We start from the raw sequence: 21014 nt of genomic DNA, 5'->3' as shown, positions 1-21014 counted from the left end.
TACTGTGGACGACACTGGAGAGAACCATCAGGCAGATGGCTCTTCAACTTCAGTTGCATCACTTTACTTAAGATGTGAAAACTTTTGAAGGTTTAACTTTTAAGTTTTTTTTATTATTATGTTATAATTTTTTTTCTTAACTGAGCCTTGATTAGTATGGGAACGCTAGAGTTTGACAGTTTCAGAGATGGGAGAAAAATCAGGCCCAGGGGCTTTTACTGCAATTCTTTTTCAAACTGAGGTTGGTTGTACTGCCAAGAAATGTGACCTCAGCTTTCCACAGACAAAGGAGCTTGGCACTCTGCTTGTACGCTTGTGTGAGAAAAGAAGGCTCTGTGGGAGGAAAAAAAAAACAGAGAATGGAAGTACAACCATGGCTTGAAAACCTTGAATTACCCACCTGTTCTCAGCAAGTCTAAAACATAAGATGGCAACGTAAGTGGAACTGCAGCTTTTAAAACGTGTTCTGCAACAACTTTGATGTAGAAACGGAAGTGTTCCAGCTATCAGATTTAGCTTCTTTTTTTTTTTTTGTATACTTAGTTATTTGTTTAAAACTTTGGACCACTTTGGGCTTGATTTAAAAAAACCTTTTATTTAAAGACATTCCTGTAACTTTGTTACTTTCGTACTTGCTCCACACTGTAATAAACATGATGCAGTGTACATAGCAGTTTTTTTTCCCTTTCATTCTTAGCCGGGCCATATTCTTAACTTCTTTCAATAGACCCACAAATGCACATGATTGCTAGGCAAGCGGCAATTAACACATGCTCACTCGTATACCTTTTTTGCATCAGCACAAACAATAAATCATAAATGGGCAGGTCAGAGCTGAAACATTTCTGATGTCAGTTTTCCACACAGACATGCAAAATGTTAGCGTTTTCACAAATGCGCCTTCGCCTTCATGAATTACAGGACAGCCATTTTGTGTGTGGAAAGTTAAACCCAAGGGTAAACTCCATCTTTAGAAATTGCTTTAAGGTTTGTATTTGATTCTTTTGTATTATTCTTTTTTGATGATGGGAATCACCAGGCATCACCAGATGCAATATCATGATACCTAGGTAGGATCATAGAGGAACTGCAAAAATCTACCACCTCAAATCCAAACATAAATAAATAAATAAATAAATAAACTTACAAAAAAATTTTTTTTGTTATTGTGGTGATACATTAAATCATTATTTTGTATGTCTGCAGAAAGACCGTATAGTAGCAGGCAGGTGGCTTTAAACAGGCGTACTGCTCTTTGATGCTCTACTAAACAAAGCATATTGTCACCTAATCTGCCGCTACCTGCAAACCTAAGCAAAACCAGTTCTGAAATGAGGAAGGCCTGTTTTCCAAGGAAGTCACATAGCATTCGAGTTATGCAATCGTTTGTTAATATGGTAAGGGTTAGCCTAACTGGCAAAATTAGTAAGGGTTATACAGTTTTAATGCACGTGTCATTTATAAGAATTGTATTGAGTACATTAATGTAAAATATAGCTGTTTTGTTTTTGTTTAAATATTGTACTGCTTAGAGCTGCCAAATGTCACTCATGTTATCTTGCGTCAAAATGGACTATAGTTAATGGGGTGGTGATTGCTAGTCACACTCAGCTCTCTGACTCAGCAGTTTGACCACAACTGCCTTAATATGCCTCAAGCTTGGCTTTAGACCTGCCTGTGCATCGTCTATAGTTCACGTGGACCAAACGTGACCAGCTGTTTGTAAGAACGTCATCAGTGTCAGCCTGCGTATGCGTATACGAGTGTGTAATTTAGTCATAGTGCCAGTTGCTATGAAAGCAGCAGTGTTTACCTGTGTGTGTGCGTGTTTGTTGACAGGACTTTGCCTCCTGTTGCGCATTCAGTGCAATTCAAACATTTGCACATGCTGAGAATGTTGTTGGATCCTATTTATGTCCCAGTGATTCTAGGGTTTATAGTGTCACCCATGTAAATATTTTCGATTGTTTTTGTTTGTAATATTTTTTTAAAAACACGTGCTGCAGCACTTACTGAGGCTAAACAAAAATAATAGGAAAGCATAAATGCATCCCACCAGTGAAAGTACACGCACATAGCATGTGATGTATAAGTGCAATTACTGCTTACTGGGATACTGAGGTATCAAAAATCAGGAAAGTATCAAAGACAAATGCCTTTTTAGGCTATCCTTTAAACAAAGAGGACAACAGAATATATATATAATTTGAAACTTTGAGTGTGTTGCATATCTTGTTAAGGCTTAGAGTTGTGCAGTTTCCACATATAGACACCATATGACCTTTTTGTAGTTCCTCAAAATCTACTTCCTTTTTCCAGACATATCCATAAAACGTGGTGTTTTCCAAAGAATATAAACCTAGAAATCTCGCTTCTGCTAAGAAACATTTCCACAGAGCAACCAGTGACATTCAGATGTTTGGATTCTCCTTTTTGTTTTAAATAGTTAGACAAAAGAACTTGTATAGCTACGGGGGGAAAAAAGATACCTTGTAAGAATTAATTGTACACCCCTTAGGACTTTATAGTGTTTTGTGTATCATTTGTGTATGTTTTTCTTCATAGACTATGACTTACAAATCAAGCAAGATGTGTGTTTGCTTAGTTTCCCCCCATTTCTTCTGTCACCTTCCAGTTCTTACCCAGCTACCCCATTAAAACTTCACCCGCAGAGGGTGCCGGCTAACACACTTCCTCTGTGACACGTGAAGCCAGCCAACTGCATCTTTTCAAACTGCTGCATCACCAGCGCTCTTCCACACCAGCTCACAGACACCCACGCAGTGTGACTGACTGACGGGGAAGAGAGTATGCCAGTGTTTCACCTAGAAAATATTTCAGACAACGAGACCAAGAACAAGGATGCTGTTATAGGCAGGAGTATGTTTAACTGTACTTGAGGTGGTTTCTGTTTTATCTTTTTTTTTTGCGACTCTTCCACAGCACTGCACGAAGCTCAAATGGTCTAATTAAGCCCCACCCACTAAGACCAGTGATAGGCTAACTTGGCACAAGATGAATCAGTATGTGCACGCTTTCTCTCTCACTCACTCTCAAAATTTCTCTCCTGGATATTGTATGTGATTTGTCAGTATGTAGGATGTCTGTTTGCAATATTGGAAATTGAAAGAACAAAATCTTAGCCACGCACATTCATCATTCTGCATGTTATAAAACATTCTGCCCAAATAATCTGGTTGGATGAGACCCTATCCTCCCATGGGGATGATAATTAGTGGTTACTGCGCAAGGACGTTTAACTATATACATCACTCCACATCCCAGGTGTTCTATTAATCATTAACCGTCAGTCTTCAGCAGGGGCGAAAGTAGCTCAGTCCGGTCTGCAGTACTGAGGGGTAGAGCAGCTGCCTGCCAAAACCCGGTTAAAAAAAAAAACTGAAACGGAAGCTCTTTCATTAAGAAAAACACATCTGATAACATTGTCATCTTTACATCATGTTGTTTCAAATTGACTCTTTGTTGTTTTATTTATTCTGACAATCTTCTAACACAAGGCTGAATCCCAAATCCCTCTCCAACACCTAATCAAGGGCACTACATGGTGTGTAGGACAAGTGGATTGTACACCATACATGGCGCACTAGCTTTCCTTTTAATGTCATCTGGGATTTTAAGCTGATATGCTAAAGTGGAATAAGTGGAAATAAAATGGGAAAGATTTACAGGACTGTCCACCACTTCTATGTTTTATTGTCCCCCCCTTTTGGTTACATACTACTGGTAAGAATTTAAAACTACTTTCACCCCTGTTAATTACACGGTCTGTTGCCAGCTCCACCAGTTGCAAATATTTAGTTCCGCCAGTCACAGAAGGGTGTGTGTTGGTAGAGCAAATTATCTTGGTTAATTATCAAACAAAACATAATATATTGATTTGTGATCTCTGTGTAGCTGTTGTATAAAAGCAATATCACACTTGAGGTGCTGTTGTGCTGGATATCATCAATGTTGTGATGCTGAAGTCTTCACAGCCATGTTGATATACAGCACAACAGCATTCGCCCTTGTGTATTATCGCTTAATTAACTATTTGTCCTGCAAATTTGTCTAAAAAGCAAAGGAATTCATTTTGGATTCAGGAATGAGCATTTGGATATATCTGTCTCTCATTGTCTTTCTCTTTGTTTTGTTTAGCATTTTTCTTCTTTTCCATCCTTCCTGACTACTTGTGGAATGTGAACCATTTACCCTGACACTTAGGCAGTAATTAACCAGGCCCTAAATATGGTGGATCCTTTCTCTGGCAGCCAACTCTGTCAAATCTTCTTGATCTCATCTCTCCTGAGTTATTACCAGATCTGCATTCTTTATTCTCCAAACCAGTCTGTCCTCTGCTTTTGATATAATGACATCCTGGGCATGTTGAGCTAAAGGCGATGGAAACCCTTTCATGTCATGGCCTAGGTGTTCAATAAGTAATCTCATCTGTGGTTCTTTTCTGTCAGGTTGGAGCGTAGTTGCCAAGGGAACAACTAGGGGATAAGCCACTGTGTATGGCAGTGTGTGAGCAGTGAGCATAAAACCTCAGCTTTAATTAACTGTATGCTCATCTCTTTGGGATCAGCTTGGCTCTTAATGGATTTACCCTGCAGAGTTAGAACTTCTCTCAGTTTGAGCTTGGGACTCGATCAAGAAAGAAATTTGTGAAGCTGTGCAACTTTTCATCTGACCCGATGCTACTGAGTGCTTATAATGACCAGTAGGAGTCTGACATATTTTGTGCTGAGTTCAGTGCCCTCCAAACTGAGGTGAAAAGTATTTGATGCCAACGTAGTTTGCTGTTTTTACTGCTATGCTTGTTTGTTGCGCCTCAGCAGGGGTGAACTCGTGCTTGGCAGATTGTGGAACACACTTTGCCAGGAATTGGAGATGTGCCATGACTCAGTGTTTCCTACGTCTCGGTCTCTCTGGCTCAAAGATTACTAGTCAGAAAAATGACAGCTTGGTAGTGTTTATAGATGAATTGGATAATCTTTATAGTATGACTCAGCGTTTTGTCATGATGTGTGCTGGTCTGGATTCCAATTGATGGCCATGATTACTTGTGTAATTTGTTTCTCTAAATATATATTATATATATAATTGTATTTCTGTTCATCAGACAAGAAATGTGTGAGTGTTTAGGGATTTCCGTGATCGCTGGTTATTCTCTTTAGTCGGTCAAGGTAGAATAACATGAGAAAATGCATCACAGCTGAAGACATTTTTACATTAGGGCCCCGGGATCATTTTCCGAGAACAAGTGCCACCCCCCCCCCCCAAGTCCGGTTCATCTGAATCAGTAAGAACATATTTGTTGTGTACTCTAGAACCATGTCGGAGTCTGCTGGAAAAGGTGGTCTCAAGAACAATATATCATACTTGGGCTTGGATCGAATCAGATATGGAAGCCAATCTTACCTGAAAACAGAAGTGGACGATGTCTCATGTGAATGCACCAATCTCATCTATAAAGTGGGAAGTCAATCAAGAGTGTTGCTTTTGACCTCCCCCCTACCCCCTAAGAAAATTAACAAGATTTTTTTCTTATTCTGTTCTATTTGTGTTCCAAGCCAACTAGGTGGATATAGTTTCTTTGTTTGTTATAACGGCATGGTTGCACAGCAAGGCTCAGTGTGCTCATTTTACTGGGTTATTGGTGCTTTTTTTTTTTTTTTTTTTTTTTTTTTTAGTGGTTCTTAACAAAATTTTATTATTCTTCCTCCCAGTTTGTGGCTATAGTTCAGCTATATCGGGTCCTGTAGAAACTTATCTGACTGGGTTGATGACTGTAAGTAAAAATCTTTAACCTTTTACTTTTATATCATCTGAACTCTCTGTAGTTTTTTATTGTCTTCATATAAAGTAATCTCTCATAAAGAGCTAGAGGCCAAATTGTGTAACGTTTATTTGGCAGAGCATGTCAGACCTATTCATTGCTTTTTCCAATTGCCCTTGCAGAGGAATCATTTAGTTTATATGGTAAAAAAAATCGGCTATTTCGATAACTATTAGGTTACATGAAAAAACATTTCATGCAGAAATGATAATACCCATCAGGTCATGGAAATTGTCATATAAGCAACAATCTAGTGTTTCCATTTTCATCCTGTCTATATGGAGTTGTGAATTTTTCCTCCGGGTTCTCCCAAGGAGGAGATTATATTTATATATATATATATATATATATATATATATATACACACACACTCACACACACACTCACACACACACTCACACACACAGGGTGCTCTGCAATTGATTGGCATCCTACAAAAGTCTCAGGGAGTATTCACACATCACTTAAAGGGTCCCCATGATCCTAATGTGCTGTCGATGAATAAAAGAGCAGTGTTATTGTAAACCAAATTATTCCTGTAGAAATTTTGTACAGACCTGCAGATGCATTGCTTTCCTGAGCACATTCGTAGGTCATAGGATCTCTAAGATCTGGCCATTTAGTTCTTGTGAGTGCGTGAAATTGAAGAAGATGCTGGTCCTGAATAGCAAAAATGGGAGTTTTTGGAAAACCGTTGGCCTGGTTCCTTAAAAAAGTAATAGCATTCCATTGATGATCGAAGGGAGAGTTACACTGTAAGTCAGAGTTTCTGATAGTCCTGTACAGGTCCGAGAACCCACCAAGCAGTTGGGTGTGAAAAGTTCTATCTGTAAGAAGTTAAAATGTGGTTGATTGTGGATGTTAAAACATCTTGAGACATGTTTGAATACCAAAGCAATTAAGGGTTTCTGCTATGTTTCTGATGTTACAGCACATAAATGAAGCTGGGGTGTATGGGAAAATCAGTGGATGGAATGGATTACTGGATTTACGCCTTTAAAACATACATGCAGTGTGTTAAGTGATGAAAGCTATAAATCTTCACAATACTTCACTATACAGTAGTCATTTATATTTTCATCCAAGCAGCAACTTGAAATGTGGTTGCAAATTTGTCTAATATTAGACAATAAAGACCAGAATGTAGTACAGTTTGCACATCAGTGCTTCAAAATGGATGGAGAAGTGTTCCTTTGTTCTCACTTGTCTTTTTTTTTTCTCATTACTGTTCATTGTGAAGTCTGAAGCTGCTTTCGTTTTTGCAATACATCTAATTCAGTTCGGCAGCGTGGCCGATTATTTCAAATAAAACCAAAGTGAAAACTGCTCAGCTTCCTAAAGGTTTTAAAGTTCCACTGTTATAAATTGTAAATTAGTTATAAACTACAACATAGTGTAACTAACTGGAGAGGCAACCAGAATATGCTTATTTTGTCTTCTGATCTGGTTTGTAGTAATGGTTAGTGCTTTTGTGATCTTAATGATCCAAATCACTGTAGAAACTCATTAAAGTTTGGATGCTGAGATTTAGTTTCAATTTGAGAAGCCTAGCCCAGACTTAGACACTGTTTCCATTGTGTGGTTTTACAGTAACACTCCTGACACACATTAGAGCTACTCTGGGATGTTTCTGAAAGGACATTGCTCTGTCCGGTCGCCCTCGGTTACCCTGCGTCATCGTTGACAACTGAAGGAAAAGGTGTGGGTTGTTCATTGTTAAGAATTTTTATGAGTTTCTTTCGTGTGTCTGGATATATACCTTTCCTGTTTTGTACATAATAGCGTTCTACGACTGGGCCTGTAAATCCACATTAAATCCAGAGTATAGCTGACAAAATGCCATAACTGACAATGCTGCAGTTTTTCTTCCCAGATGCCAGGCGACTTGGCAGAGCCATGGCAAGCATGTAAGGAAACTAACTCGGAGTCTCTGCTTGGCAAAGCCTTATCTTGAAACTTTCTTTGAAAAGCCTTATCTTGAAAATTGCTTTGATCAAAACATTAGCCATGTCTAATTATTATGGTGCGTAATTGCTGATAATTATCTGCTTAGCCGTGGTAATGGGCATGGTTCTACACTGTACATTTAAACTGACGTTATTTTCCTAAAGGTAGCAATAATTCAGCAGTAAACCTCCATCTTGATTTCTGTGTTGCAGGAAGTACTGTACACGAGTCAAATAGTCATAAAAGAACCTCCGTCGTTCTTGTTATGCACAGTTGCTGCTTCAGCAAGGCTTCCTGCGTGAATGTAACAGATTTCGAGAGGACTAGGCTGGCGCTTATCTCGCTTTGATCGCACACTTGCCAACATCTTGTGGCGAAATCCCTCATATCTCTCATTCATGCACCAAGCAGAAAAAACTATGAAGATTAGCATTAAAGCCTACTTTCTTTTTCCATCTTTTGTTTTTGTAAATTAATGTTTTTAAATCTTACTTCTCTTGAAGTGTTTAAAATTCCACCCGCTTTCAGATTCTTATTATTATAAACTGATTCCTGGTCGTCATTAATGCATTGTTAGTGGTGTGTAGGACTGCATCAAACCACGTTTCCTCCGATTCCTCCAGCACTGCTCGCCTCGTGCTTGGTCCCACTATCTCTCAGGGATCAAGGAAGACATTCATCCAGACTCTTTTCTGTTCTGGCACCTAGGTGGTGGAATGAACTTGCTTTAGGAGTCTTTGACTATCTTTAAATGACGAGTCAACATGTATTTGTTTCTTCAGTACTTGGACTAATAAAAAAATAAAAAAATCTCTTTCCTTAAGCAGCTCTGGGTAAGAGCGTCTGCCATATGCCTTAATGTAAATGATTGCAAGTAGACATCTAAAAAAGCCGCAATGGCTCTCCTTACATTGTCTTAGGTAATGAACCGTGCCCTGCGTCAGCCATGTTAATTACTGCAGTAATAACGAGATTAGATAATTAGATTTCTAATTATTAGTTGTGAGCCATGCGTCCTATGTGTATGCACACCTGCTACAGCTGGGATGATCATGCATAAAGCATTGTAGCCCACACAATACCATTTATTTTTAAAGGTCTGATAACGTGGGTGTGTTTGCATGAGCATACAATACTATCTTAAAGGAGTAAACTTCTCTTGGAATTAGTTTTTATAGTGTTAATATCCTGATTTAACTCCAAGCTTTTTAAACAAACAATTCTAGTGTTCTTTTGGTCAAAGCTATTATGACGTCTTTCTGACTTTGCAACTGTGATGCTTCTTAATTTCAGCGGACAGACTGAATGCACATAATTCGTCCGACATAAAGCCATCTCACTGAAGCAGTAAAATATGCAAGGCATGACCGAAATGCATTCGCTTCTGGTAGCTGTTACTTTCACTTCACGCAGGCCTTATCTAGATGATATTTGTCCTGTGAGGTCGCAAGCCTCAAGCTTTGAGCTGTTCGGAGAAAAAGAAAGCGAGACTGTGGTCTTTTTATTTGATGGAAAAAGTGGACTCTGAAGCCTTGTTGTTTTATTATATTCTCCCTGGCATTTAAAATTTTTTCTTGTTAGCAGTCTTGACTCTGTGGCATTATTTGATTTGTAATATGAAAAAGAATGCCTGTGCAATAAAGCATCTAGTGTACAGTATGAAAGGCTGCACCTGCAATTATACTCAGGTAAGGTTAAAACAGCACATGCTTGGGAAAGCATGATTATAGCAGGTGAATGATGTTTAGGCAGGAACCGGCTTTCAACCAGTAAGAGTGACTTTGTGTTCCAGTTTTAGCACATGCTATTTCATATATAATTTTACTTAAACTTTTATAAATAGCATCCAAAATATGCAAAAAATCTCAACTTGATTGTGAGAGGTGTCTCCTCCTTGTGCTTCGTAAAGCCATTATAACAGATCTAATTTGAAGTGATGTTAATTGGTGTTTTTCTTTTGAGGCTGGCACCTCTAAATGAACTTTTCTGCAGCAGAGGTCAATTTTGATCTTGCTTCCTGGGATGGTCTTCATGAGAGCCAGTTGCATCATGGTGCTTGATGGGTTTTGGTGCAATACTGTTTTTGCCAGAACTATTCCAGAACAGCTGATCTTTGTGTTGTCCTTGTTGTTACTTAATTGTATTAATCTATATGTGTTATTTTATAGTTTTGAAATCAGTATAGTTGCAAAATGTAGAAAATAAATCAAAACTTTTGCATGGTTCTGTGAGTGTGACTTGTTTCTATTTTCTTGTTTGTTTGTTTTTTACACAAAGATAGAAAATGTGTAAACTCCTGTAGCTCAAAGTGTGCCACTTTGTCTCTTTTAGGCACGTCCAGCCATGATTGAAGACAAGGGTCATCGTGTGACTGACTACTTTGTGGTAGCTGGGCTGACGGACAAGTCCACACCACTGGAGGTCGATCGGTCCGAGACCAAATCAAGTGGTCCTAAAGCCCCCATCATTGACCTGGCAGTCATCAACAAAACAGCAGGTGAAACAGTGCCCGAGGGTTTTACATGCATAGAGAGCACATACACCGGCCAGCCGGCCAACCTGAACCACGGCAGCCTGAAGAGCCCCGAACTCTTCCTGTGCTACAAGAGAGGCCATGGAAAACCTCCATTAAGTGATGTTGGGTGAGTATTTATAAGGACAAATATATATGATGTCCTATTATTTCATATTTAAGTACAAAACATGTATATTAGAAATGTACTAACCTTGTTCAGAGTGTTAAATCCTTTTTAAGTCAGTGAGGTCATGACCTTGTTGTTATAGGGCTGGGTAACGTCTTCAAAATATATGGGATGTTAATGCTTTGATATTTCAGCTAGCATTTAGCGTTTGTCACAGTTTACATTTTCAGATTGTAGAGGTTATTTTTGAAATTCTTGAGAACTGTAGCCAAACAAAGATAAAATCTTATTATTATGACTGTTATGAAACTCTGCAAGCTGAATGTTAATCCCCAGTTACATTGGAAAGTTCAGATTGTTGATGTACTTGATTACTCTCATATAACCTGTAGAACATTTACAGCTGTTTAGATGGCCTTAAGCCAAGGAACAACTCTAGCTCTTTTCTTTAAATGGTAGTAGAAGTGATATGTTCTTTACCTTGTCAATCAGTCACATACTGTAGACACAAAACAGTCCAAGTATGTCCTGCCGCCCTGTGATGAGCCTAAGCAGTAGTTCATAATGCACTTGGTTGGTTGGTTTCCTCCCTCCCATTGGTAGCCCAATTTACCGAACTGGTGCAAAACAGGAATATTGCACCATCCTTCCACCTTGGCATTCTGTATGCAATGAACAGAGTCATTTCAAGTTGATTTTGACTTGACCGCGAATCCACTGGTGTCTTACATAGGGTAAGCTGTAAGTACACAACGTGCTTAATTAGTTACTAAAGCTGTAGAGCATTATAAACAATATACTGAAAGATCAAATTGAGACTCGTGCAGTGTTGGGCTTTTTCCTTTGGACCACATTGTAACTGTTAAAGTGTTTGAGTGTCTAAGACAGCACTGGGCCAAGGTGCAGCCTCCGGTTCTGAAAAAAATGAAGCTATTGCAGAAGTGCCAACTCATTCAGTTTCTTGGAGGCTGGCTCCAAAAGTGAGCCGAGGTCCAGGTTAAACTGTCTACCTTTACAGTGTTTACAGCCTGGTCCAAAAATGGTTTTCATCTGCACAGCTAGATTTTCCATTCATGACTGCTGTAGGGGGTGAAATTTATGTAACTTTTCAGGTAAATTTATTATTGTAAGGCATAAAATGTAGACTGATTTGGGTGACATTTCAAGTGTCATATTGCTAGCTGTCTGCTATGCATCATTTTAGCTGACCAGCTAACTGTAGCGTAGTTCAACTTACCACAAGGAATGTAGGAGTTAACACGGAATGATGTGTAGGGTATGAGTAACAGTGCTTAATAGCACGTGTTCCAAACAGCATTAACCGGAAGTTTAGGTAGAGTCCACTTCTGCCAGCATGGCAAAGAACAAACTCTAGTACATTTTAGCCTCAAAACCACTCTTCAGAAAACATATGGGTGACATCACAGAGGGTTTGTCCAGTTCTTTTTATACAGTCTATGCACTGGGCCTATTCTAGACACATTAGGATTAGGGTTGGGTCGATAGATGATGGGTAGATAGACATCACGATGCTAAGCCGGCATTGCGATCCTCCGCCCCGCCCCCGCAGCTCGCGAAAAACACACACTTAATCACACTATATAGCCAAATGAAATGCATGCTTCAATTTCCGCATCTTTACTTATTTTATTATTATTATTATTATTCCTATTATTATTATGAGGAAATAATAACAAGGAAGTTGTTAGCGATCACAATACAAATTACAGTGAACTCCAAGGGAATTATACGAACTAGTTTGTTTACATTAATAAATGAGGCATACAAAAACAGCAGAAAAAAATCTAAATAATTGTAATTTAATTAGATTAAATAAACTACACCAAATATGGCTTTTTTCATGGTTGGAACAAAAAAATAAGTTTAAATATGAAGGTTTCTGGACAAAAATACTAACATGTTCACCTTTTCTGGCTTTAATAAGCTGCGAAGTAGAGTAACAACATTACCCGCTGTGCTGAACACGCGTTCAGACGGAGCACTGGTTCAGTTGTGCGTGATGACACTGGCAATGAGCTGTATTCTGCGGGATGGTGAACACGCAAATTGTCATGTAAATTTGTCGTCTGTGTATCTTTTGCGCGGACAACTTTACCGCAAATTTTACACCCCACTTCAGACGTATCTCGTCGCTGTCCTCTTTCATTCGGTCTAAAGCCAGATAGGTGAATTTGCACCTCTTTTACCAACCAAGTTTGTCGACGCCATTATAACGACACAGATCACTGTGCCTATTCATGCCAGAGTGATTGACAGGTGGTAATTTGTTTTTAACTTATCTTTATTTATTTTTGGTATGGTTATGGGTAAAACTAAGACCATGCGGGTCATCTAGTGGAAACGGTAGGCTACACCTAAATAATTAATTCATAACAAATTAATTAACACCAACCCCCGTCCATCGCAATGTTTCACATTAGACATTGTACGATGCCAAATTGGTCGCCATCGCCCAACCCTAATTAGGATGTAACTTAACCTTTTTCCACAAATTCAGTTGTCTGTGTGATGATTGGTTACAAATATTTGGTTTCCTCTGTGATTGTTCAGGTCACCAGAACTCTGAAATAGGAGCCAATTATCAGCATGCAGGCGGGATTTAAATGCAGCCGTTTGTTGAGAAATAGCAGTGAATAGTGGTGACAGTGTGCTCCGAGCAGAGTAAATATGCAGGGCTTGCACCCGAACACTTCTCACCTGCCCTTTTTGTTCTGAAGGCTGTGATATGCACGGCATTTCCTACACATCACCATGATGTTGATGATGATGTGGTAAACACCACGCTCACTCTGGTGGTCTAAAGGCACACGCTGCTTGAACACGAGCAAGTGAGCTGGCTTAGAGCCGACGTTGTGGGTTCTTTGTGATTTGTAAGGTGCACTATCTAGATGGTCCTGGTACTGCCTTTATAGCGCAGTTTGTTGGGGAAAGGGAACGCTGTGTTATAATTGGGAGCCATGGCATTTTTACAAAAAAAAAAATTTTTTTTTTTTTTGTTTTTATTTTTCATTTTTGATTTCTCAGGCCTTGTCCGCATGTACATTTGTGTTGTTGTTTTTTTTGTCTTGTTTTTTGAAACCGGGTATTCTCACTCACTTAAAAAAATAAGTAAATAAATAAAAAGATTTGTGTGCATGAAAAACACTTTAAAGCACTTGCAAACTAATGTTGAAGCGGTAACTGTAAAGCTATGTTGGCCAGTTTAAAGGCTTGAAATATATCTTTTTTTTTTTTTCTTTTTTTTTTTATCTGGTTCATTATTCTTTGACATCAAGAGATAACAACCACACTTAAAAGCCCCGAACTTAGTTTTCCCTGTCTGCACGTCAAAACAGCAGTTAGAGTGTGGACAAAAGGCAAAAAATTTACCTGTGGAGACATGGACTAGAACTTAAAAAGTTAAACCAAAATTGTGGCACATTGTTTTTAATGGTTTTTTTTTTTTTCGTGTGACTGTTTACACCATAAGAATGTAAGCTAACTGTGTCAGTAACACTTGTACAGTTACATCAGTGTATTGCTTACGAAGGACAGGTGCACATATTTTTCATTCAGTTATTTACTTCCTTTTTTGGTTAGTACGTTACTGACAGTAACTCGGCGAACAGGACAAGTACAAACCAGCTGTCGGTGCTGACAGTTAGTGCTGTGTTTATCAATAGACAAAGAGGACACAATGCGTTCTTTGGCAGCCCAGGCTAGTTTGGGAGAGGTCTTGCATCATCTTTAAATCCTCTGCTTGTCGCAGACTTGCAGAGAAACCGGCGACAGGCTGCATGAAAACGCTGACGCTCGTACTCACTGTGCATCTCAAAGCTGCCAGTCTCGTTTTTGTCTTTCTTAATCCCATGCTTACGTTTCTGGCAGGTTCTCACTAAACGTTAGACGTTTTCTCAATGTTGATCAGCAGGTTTAGGTATTTAATTGTATAAACCGAATAGAAACACTTTCGAAAGTTTAACCCAATCTAAACACATTCTTTTTCCGTTGCACTTTTATTACAAACGGTCTGCAAATTGTCGAGCTTGCGTAATGCCAGAGGAAAATGGCTTGTGATCCACGAGGCCGTAGTCTTTTGAGTATAACTCGAAGATTAAATGTCAGACTAAAGAGATATCCAGCAATTGCAGAAGCATCAGATATAGTGGCTCGATGTGCATTTGTGCGTGGGTGTCTTTTGTCTGTGTTGTGTGTATGGAGAACAAAATAGAATCCATTGCATCCATACAGAGTTTTGTGGTCTGTTATGGGTGATTGACAATGTATAGTATCATTCAATGGTTAATTCTCTTAAACCCAGTTTACTTTGTCTAGTCTTATTTTTCTGAATGTGCTCCAAAAGGTTTTTTGTGCTTTTTCTATGAGCTATCACAGTGCTGTCGTCTTGTTGAGATTTTAACCAAAATAACTGAAACTTAGCTTAATTCCCCTGGCCGGATTTAATAATGAGAATCGTGTTTTTAAGGTTTAGTATTGCACACAGACAAAATAGGTAATGTTTCCAACTGGCAGAAATCAATGCTGGGTGTAAAGGTATTATAAGGTACTTGACTTAACCTCACTTAAGTTTGTTACAAAATATTAAAAGAAGCAAATCAGCTCTTTATTGCTTTAGTTATGTTCTTTACATATCACTTCATGTTTTTGATGCTTCTTTGCTTTTTGTGTAACCCACCAGTGATGATATAAATATCGGGATACTATCTATACACATGCATAGGGATCATTGTACGTCTTCATTACGTTTCTATCCGCAACTCCTTCAAATGTCAGTTTAAGTAAACCTTTACAGAACCTTTAGCAGGAAGCATGGATCTGCATTAGCTATTTAATTTGGAATAAATCTTTTATTTATTTATTTAAAAAAACAACAACAACAACAAAATGGCCAGGATCAAATCTGCTATGTGCAGCTCCTCCTAATCAATTCAGAGAAACTTGCACAGTAAGTAACAGTAACAAACAGGTAAATTTTTTGCCTTTTGTTTTTAATCTAATACTGTTCAATACTCCGTAACAGTCAGAGGTTCAGTAATGGTAAAAGCATTTAACACTACAAGGTGGCACTTCCTTTTCGATGAGGTAGACTACAGCTGGAAGTAGTTTTTCTACGACATCGCTCCGATAAGCTATCTTGCTGAACTCCTTCTCAATAACAAGCGGTGCAGGATATGATTGCCTTGTTCTACAGGTGATGTATGACTAATGAATGTAGTGTCATGGAGAATTTCCTTGTGTATTTGATATTGTAGATGTGTAGTAGCCATTTTCAGGTTGGTTGCCTGCAAAAAATAGGCGACACATAGGGACCACAATCCTCTGTCTTGCGTCTGCATCATCCATCGTCGTCACATAATATTTACTTCCTAAAAACCAATTATGGGAAACCTTCACAGAACGTTTATTAGGAACCCTATATGCGCACAAGCTATTTCATTTTTAGATGTTGCACATTTATAGGGTAGATGATGCATGTCTTCTTGGGAGACTTGTACATTTTTTTCCTTCCTCTCAAGGTTCTTTTTCATTTTGTGAGTAATGTGTTATAATGAGCTGATTTGAGCTGATGCCAAAGACAAATTAGGAGTGCCTCCTCATCAGATTGATTGCCATCTCCTGCTATGACCTTCACTGTGACTCGCATTAAGCTTCTGCTATTGCCAGAATTATTTTTTTTAGTTGGCCTACAGAAGGAAGTGTCAGGGACACTTAGCCACTAAGAAAACTACTTTGAGTTTATTTGAGTTATTAAAGCCCTTAACAACCATTTTGTCTTTTATTCTCTTATTTCGTTCTTTTCCCCCATCTGGCAAAATAACCACTTATAGACTGTAAATTTATGTCATCCAAAAGATTTATAATCTGAAGAGAGTTCAGCTCAGCGAGAAGGACCCTTATTCATCAAGTGATCAAACTAAGTATTTCGATGTAATTCAGTAATGCTGAATTTCTGAAGAGAGCTCAAATGAAGTGCTTCATGATTACATTTTATTTAGCCATGGTAATACCCCCTACATACCTGAGGCTTGACAAATATGATTCCAGTAGAAGAAGGAGCTTTTCTTGTAATCCTTCGGCCTTCTCCTTATTCTCATATCAGATACTGTAGTTAGAGAGCTGGTCAGCTTTCTCTTCTAGTCGCAACGTGTGTTTAGAATTTATAAAAATTAATATTTCTCTCATTTCGTTTATTTTAAAAGTATGAATTGACTTATTGTGTAAATTGTACATAACATGATTTTCATATTATACTTTTTTTATATAGTTTTATATTTTTTACCATTTTATTTATTGTGTATACAATATTTGGCATTTTTATTATACTTATGTGTGATCTTAACTATGTGCAGCACTTCTGTCAACTTTGGTTGTTTTAAATGTTAATTTATTAATAAATTGCTCAATTCCACACAGTTGATAATACGGATGGGATTAGGATGCACAGGTGCCAATTTGTTAAATTTGTAAGGATTAAAATTTTATAAATATCCTGATTAGATATTTTAAAAAGTTTCCAGCTTTTTATTTTATTTATTTATTCATTTATTTATTTACAATTTTAAGACGTAGAACATTTAAAATAACTATAGCCATAACTTTATTGAACACCTTTACAAATGAATGGAACATCAGTAATTCAATGTACAGCACCTTATACTTTATGACGTGAGTTTTCTCACTTCAAAACCAAGGGAAGGATTTAAATAAAACAAACTAATTCGAAATAGAAGAATATAACTTATCTGATTTATTATAATATATCTGATACCGAGGCTGCTCATACTGAAAACTAGACAATTCCAGTCACTGGGTAATCGAGAGGTGCATCTCTGTTCAAAATGTGTTTATTTAAAATAAATAATAATAATAATAATAATAATAATAATTTAGAGTCAGTGAGACAATACATAAGTCGCCTCACAAAAGAATCACAATTTATAACTGAATCAATCCCCCCATCTCTACAGCTAAACGTTTGACTTTAGATATTTGTTATTCAGTAATGTCCCACCACTATTCACACCGAGTACTATTGTGGAAGAAATGTCATGTCTTCTGGATAAACTCAAGTCATGCCCTGCCAGCACCTCTCGCATGACTGTTGTTTAATTGTTAGATGCCCTTTTGAACTTTTCTTTCTGTACTTCAGGAAAATCTAAGCCGTTTTAATTGATTACTCTGTGCACTTCAGTGCTTCCCAACCACTTATATTATTAATACAAGGTATTTATTTTCAGAAGTCCAGTTTCTGGTTCTCCATTACATGCGTGTGTGTTTCAGGGTGATGTACGAAGGGAAAGACAGGCTGATCCAGGGCTGCGAGGTGATTCAGGCCACACCGTACGGCCGTTGCGCTAACGTCAACAACAGTTCGGCAACCTCGCAGCGCATCTTCATCACGCTACGTCGCGCGCCACCCGTCCAGCCTCGCAACTCTCTGGCCGTTACTGACATCTGTGTGATAATCACCAACAAAGGGGAGACTCCTCCACACACCTTCCTCAAGGTGGACAAGAACCTTAACTGTGGCATGGTGAGATCTCGCACAGATAATATGGTAATGAAGGGGTGTATTTTATGTTGGGACAACGTGACCTGACAGTGTCTGCTTTTTACTTCACTTTATTCTCAGTGGGGATCCAGTGTGTTCCTGTGCTATAAAAAGTCAGTCTCCTCTTCCAACTCTATTGCTTACAAAGCAGGTGAGTGTTGGTTGTTTTTTTTATTTTTATGTTTTTTTACATTATTCTAATCAGAACGCAGTCTGTCTCACATGGCTAACATCTTGTCAGTCATTTCTTGATAGTAATCACCATAAAGGTGCATGAAATTCTAGGTTTAAAGTAGGTAGTGGAAGTGAGTTGTTGTCTCAAAGATTTCACAAGTAGATAGTGCATAAATGCAGCATTTATGCACAATCTGGCCTCCACAATAGCAGAGTACCTGAATGAAAGCTACTCTGAGGATGGCGCCATGCTGCAGACCTTGCATAATCAAAAAAATTTACTTGACCTTTATTTGAAAAGAAACAAAACACACTGTGGGCAGTATGTCCACTGACATCCACTAATGTATAAATCAGGAGTGCAGTCTGAGGTGATTCAGACCCAGGAAAGTATTTCAGCAAGGGGAAATGAAACACGAGCAATGGGGGAAAATCCTCAAGCAGAACTGAACAAAGGTAAAACATTGGCCGTAGTCCAGCTACTTAAATTTTAAACCCTGTTTGTTTATTTCAGTAATTTCCTTGACGGCAGCTTCTTGTGATAATGTTTTTTTTTTTGTTTTTTTTTTATACAGACTTTGATGAATTTTTTATTTAACACCCTAACACAACTTGTTTTTAAGAGCTTTAAAAATAAGCTAGAATTTTAACTGGTTCTTTAGAAATTTAAGCTGAATAAACCTTTACATGGCTGTTTCGGGTTTTTTTTTTTTTTTTCCTTTCTTTCTTTTTAAAAGATACTCTGTTCTCATGTAGCACAATGCTACAAAAAATGGCATTCAGTATTTTTTTTTAAAGTTATATTATGTTCTTTTGAATTGGAGTGAATGCCCAGTGTTCGCTCTTGTCTCGTTCATCAAAGATCTTTACAGTGTTACAGACACATGGACAATGAGAGGCCTGCTGTACATGACTCTGTATTATGGTCTTGCCCTTTCATACTGTTAGAGCATGGTTAATATTCATAGAGCACACAGCTCAAGTCTTTATCTTCACACTGCCTTACTTCCTGCCAAGTGTGGTCTTGTTAATCGTTAAAAGACAGGACTTCCTGACTGACCTTATTTTCCCTCCGACTATGTGTTTTTCTAGCTAAAACAACCGATATCCATGGCCAAGTTTTATCAGCTACCTGAGATTAGTCTTAATTCAAATGAGGGGCGAAAATACCTTTTGTGTAAATATACTACACGTTTAACTGTTATCACTCCATTTATGTTTTTCTTGGATCATCCATGTTGTTTTTTGTGAGTGATTAAATAAGCAATTTGTTTCAGTTTGGTTTCTCCATCCATTTAATTTTAAGTGCAAAATTGTTTGTTTAATCCTTTTAAACTAGATTGATAGTGAGTGAAATGCTCAGGGTGATGAGCATGAGTAGTCTTCATTTTTAATGTCTCGTTGGTTTCAGACATTGTGCTGATAAGCATGGCAGGATTTAAAAAAACTTTTTGTCGACTAGTGTAGCTGATAAGCTTAAAAGCCGCATAGTGATTCTGACTGTCAGAGTTCTGAGCCCTTATTTTTTCTTCCACCAGGTTTGATCTTTCGCTACCCAGAGGAGGATTACGAATCCTTCCCCCTTTCTGAGTCGGTCCCTCTTTTTTGCCTTCCTATGGGGGCTAAGATTGAGTCCTGGGCCCCCAACACACGCTACCCCTTACCCGTGTTCTCTACATTCGTCCTAACCAACTCTTCTGGAGAAAAGGTAGAATATTAATCCTTGAAAAAAGAAAAAAGCTATCCTTCATGCTGGTTAAATCACTATAATTCTTTACTATGAGATGTCAGATCTTTGCAGCTGCCTCCAATCACCTTTGAAATCTTTTCAAAGTCAGACTCTGCCTCTACTTCTTCAGGTTTACGGTGCAGCCATCCAGTTCTACGAGCGTTATCCAGCAGATCACCTGACAGAGAAGCAGAAAATCCAGCTCGGACTCCTTACAACCGTCGACAAGAAGCCTATTCCCGATCGCACAGTCAACACCAACAAGTGCATCTGTCTCCTGTCTCGCTGGCCCTTCTTCCATGCTTTTAAAGAGTTCCTTCGGTTCCTCTACAAGCTCTCAGTCAACAGCGTCAACCCTCTACCTATTGAGAAGTACGGGAAATTAGTCAGACATTCTTTTGTGAACTTTCTATGAACCAACAAGAGCCACCGGTTTTGCACTGAAACCTGTAGTAACATGTTTGCCGTATTTTCTTTTTTTTTTCCCTCTTAATTATTTTCTGTTTCAGACACATCTCCCATTTCATGCACAACGTTCCCTTTCCCTCCCCACAAAGACCCAGAATACTGGTCCAGGTATAACAAATAATTCCATGTTCTTAAAATATGAGGTTTATATACAATGTGTGTAAGTTCTGCTAGAAGATTATATGAAGAGCATTAAGTTTTTTTTTCCCCCTCCAATCTCTTAGCTCTCAGCACATGAAAGCTTAATGCTGTCTCAGCCTGTATGTACACCATTACCACTAAGGTAAGCTGGATGTTGTATCATTGATGATGTCAATGACGACTGTAAATGATGATTTTATTTCTACTTTTGCGACAGGATTTGTAAACTGGATTTGTCATTGTGATGGCGCTGCTTTTTACATTTCCTAGAAAATGAGCTTTTTCTCCAAAAAGGATTGCATAGCCAAATGTGACCTTTACTGCCCATTCCAGCATTAAAATTTTCCATCCATTTAAACTCAAGCTTAATGAAAAACACATTTATACACATAAAAGAATTTTATGAGCTTTGCAACACACACAGACACACACAAACCTGTGAGAGAACTATTCGGACTAGTTTTTAAAAATCATATGCAGTAGTTTAAAGTACAGCAT

The 21014-nt window shown here is 38.2% G+C and overlaps 1 protein-coding gene across 1 annotated transcript in view; it reads left to right on the top strand.

Annotated features, from left to right (window-relative positions):
* Positions 1-21014, top strand: part of dennd4c (DENN/MADD domain containing 4C) — a 57035-nt gene that overhangs the window by 11056 nt on the left and 24965 nt on the right. The window contains exons 2-8 of the mRNA XM_053479919.1: positions 10121-10431; positions 17734-17986; positions 18086-18155; positions 19717-19886; positions 20038-20279; positions 20417-20483; positions 20600-20658. Coding sequence (XP_053335894.1) covers positions 10133-10431; positions 17734-17986; positions 18086-18155; positions 19717-19886; positions 20038-20279; positions 20417-20483; positions 20600-20658 — 1160 coding nt within the window. The 5' untranslated portion in view covers positions 10121-10132. The remainder of the gene's footprint in view (positions 1-10120; positions 10432-17733; positions 17987-18085; positions 18156-19716; positions 19887-20037; positions 20280-20416; positions 20484-20599; positions 20659-21014) is intronic.

Source organism: Clarias gariepinus, chromosome 1, assembly GCF_024256425.1.
Source record: "Clarias gariepinus isolate MV-2021 ecotype Netherlands chromosome 1, CGAR_prim_01v2, whole genome shotgun sequence".
Taxonomy (NCBI): domain Eukaryota; kingdom Metazoa; phylum Chordata; class Actinopteri; order Siluriformes; family Clariidae; genus Clarias; species Clarias gariepinus.
The sequence above is the reverse complement of the archived record's forward strand: the minus strand, read 5'-3'. Positions and strand labels throughout refer to the sequence as shown.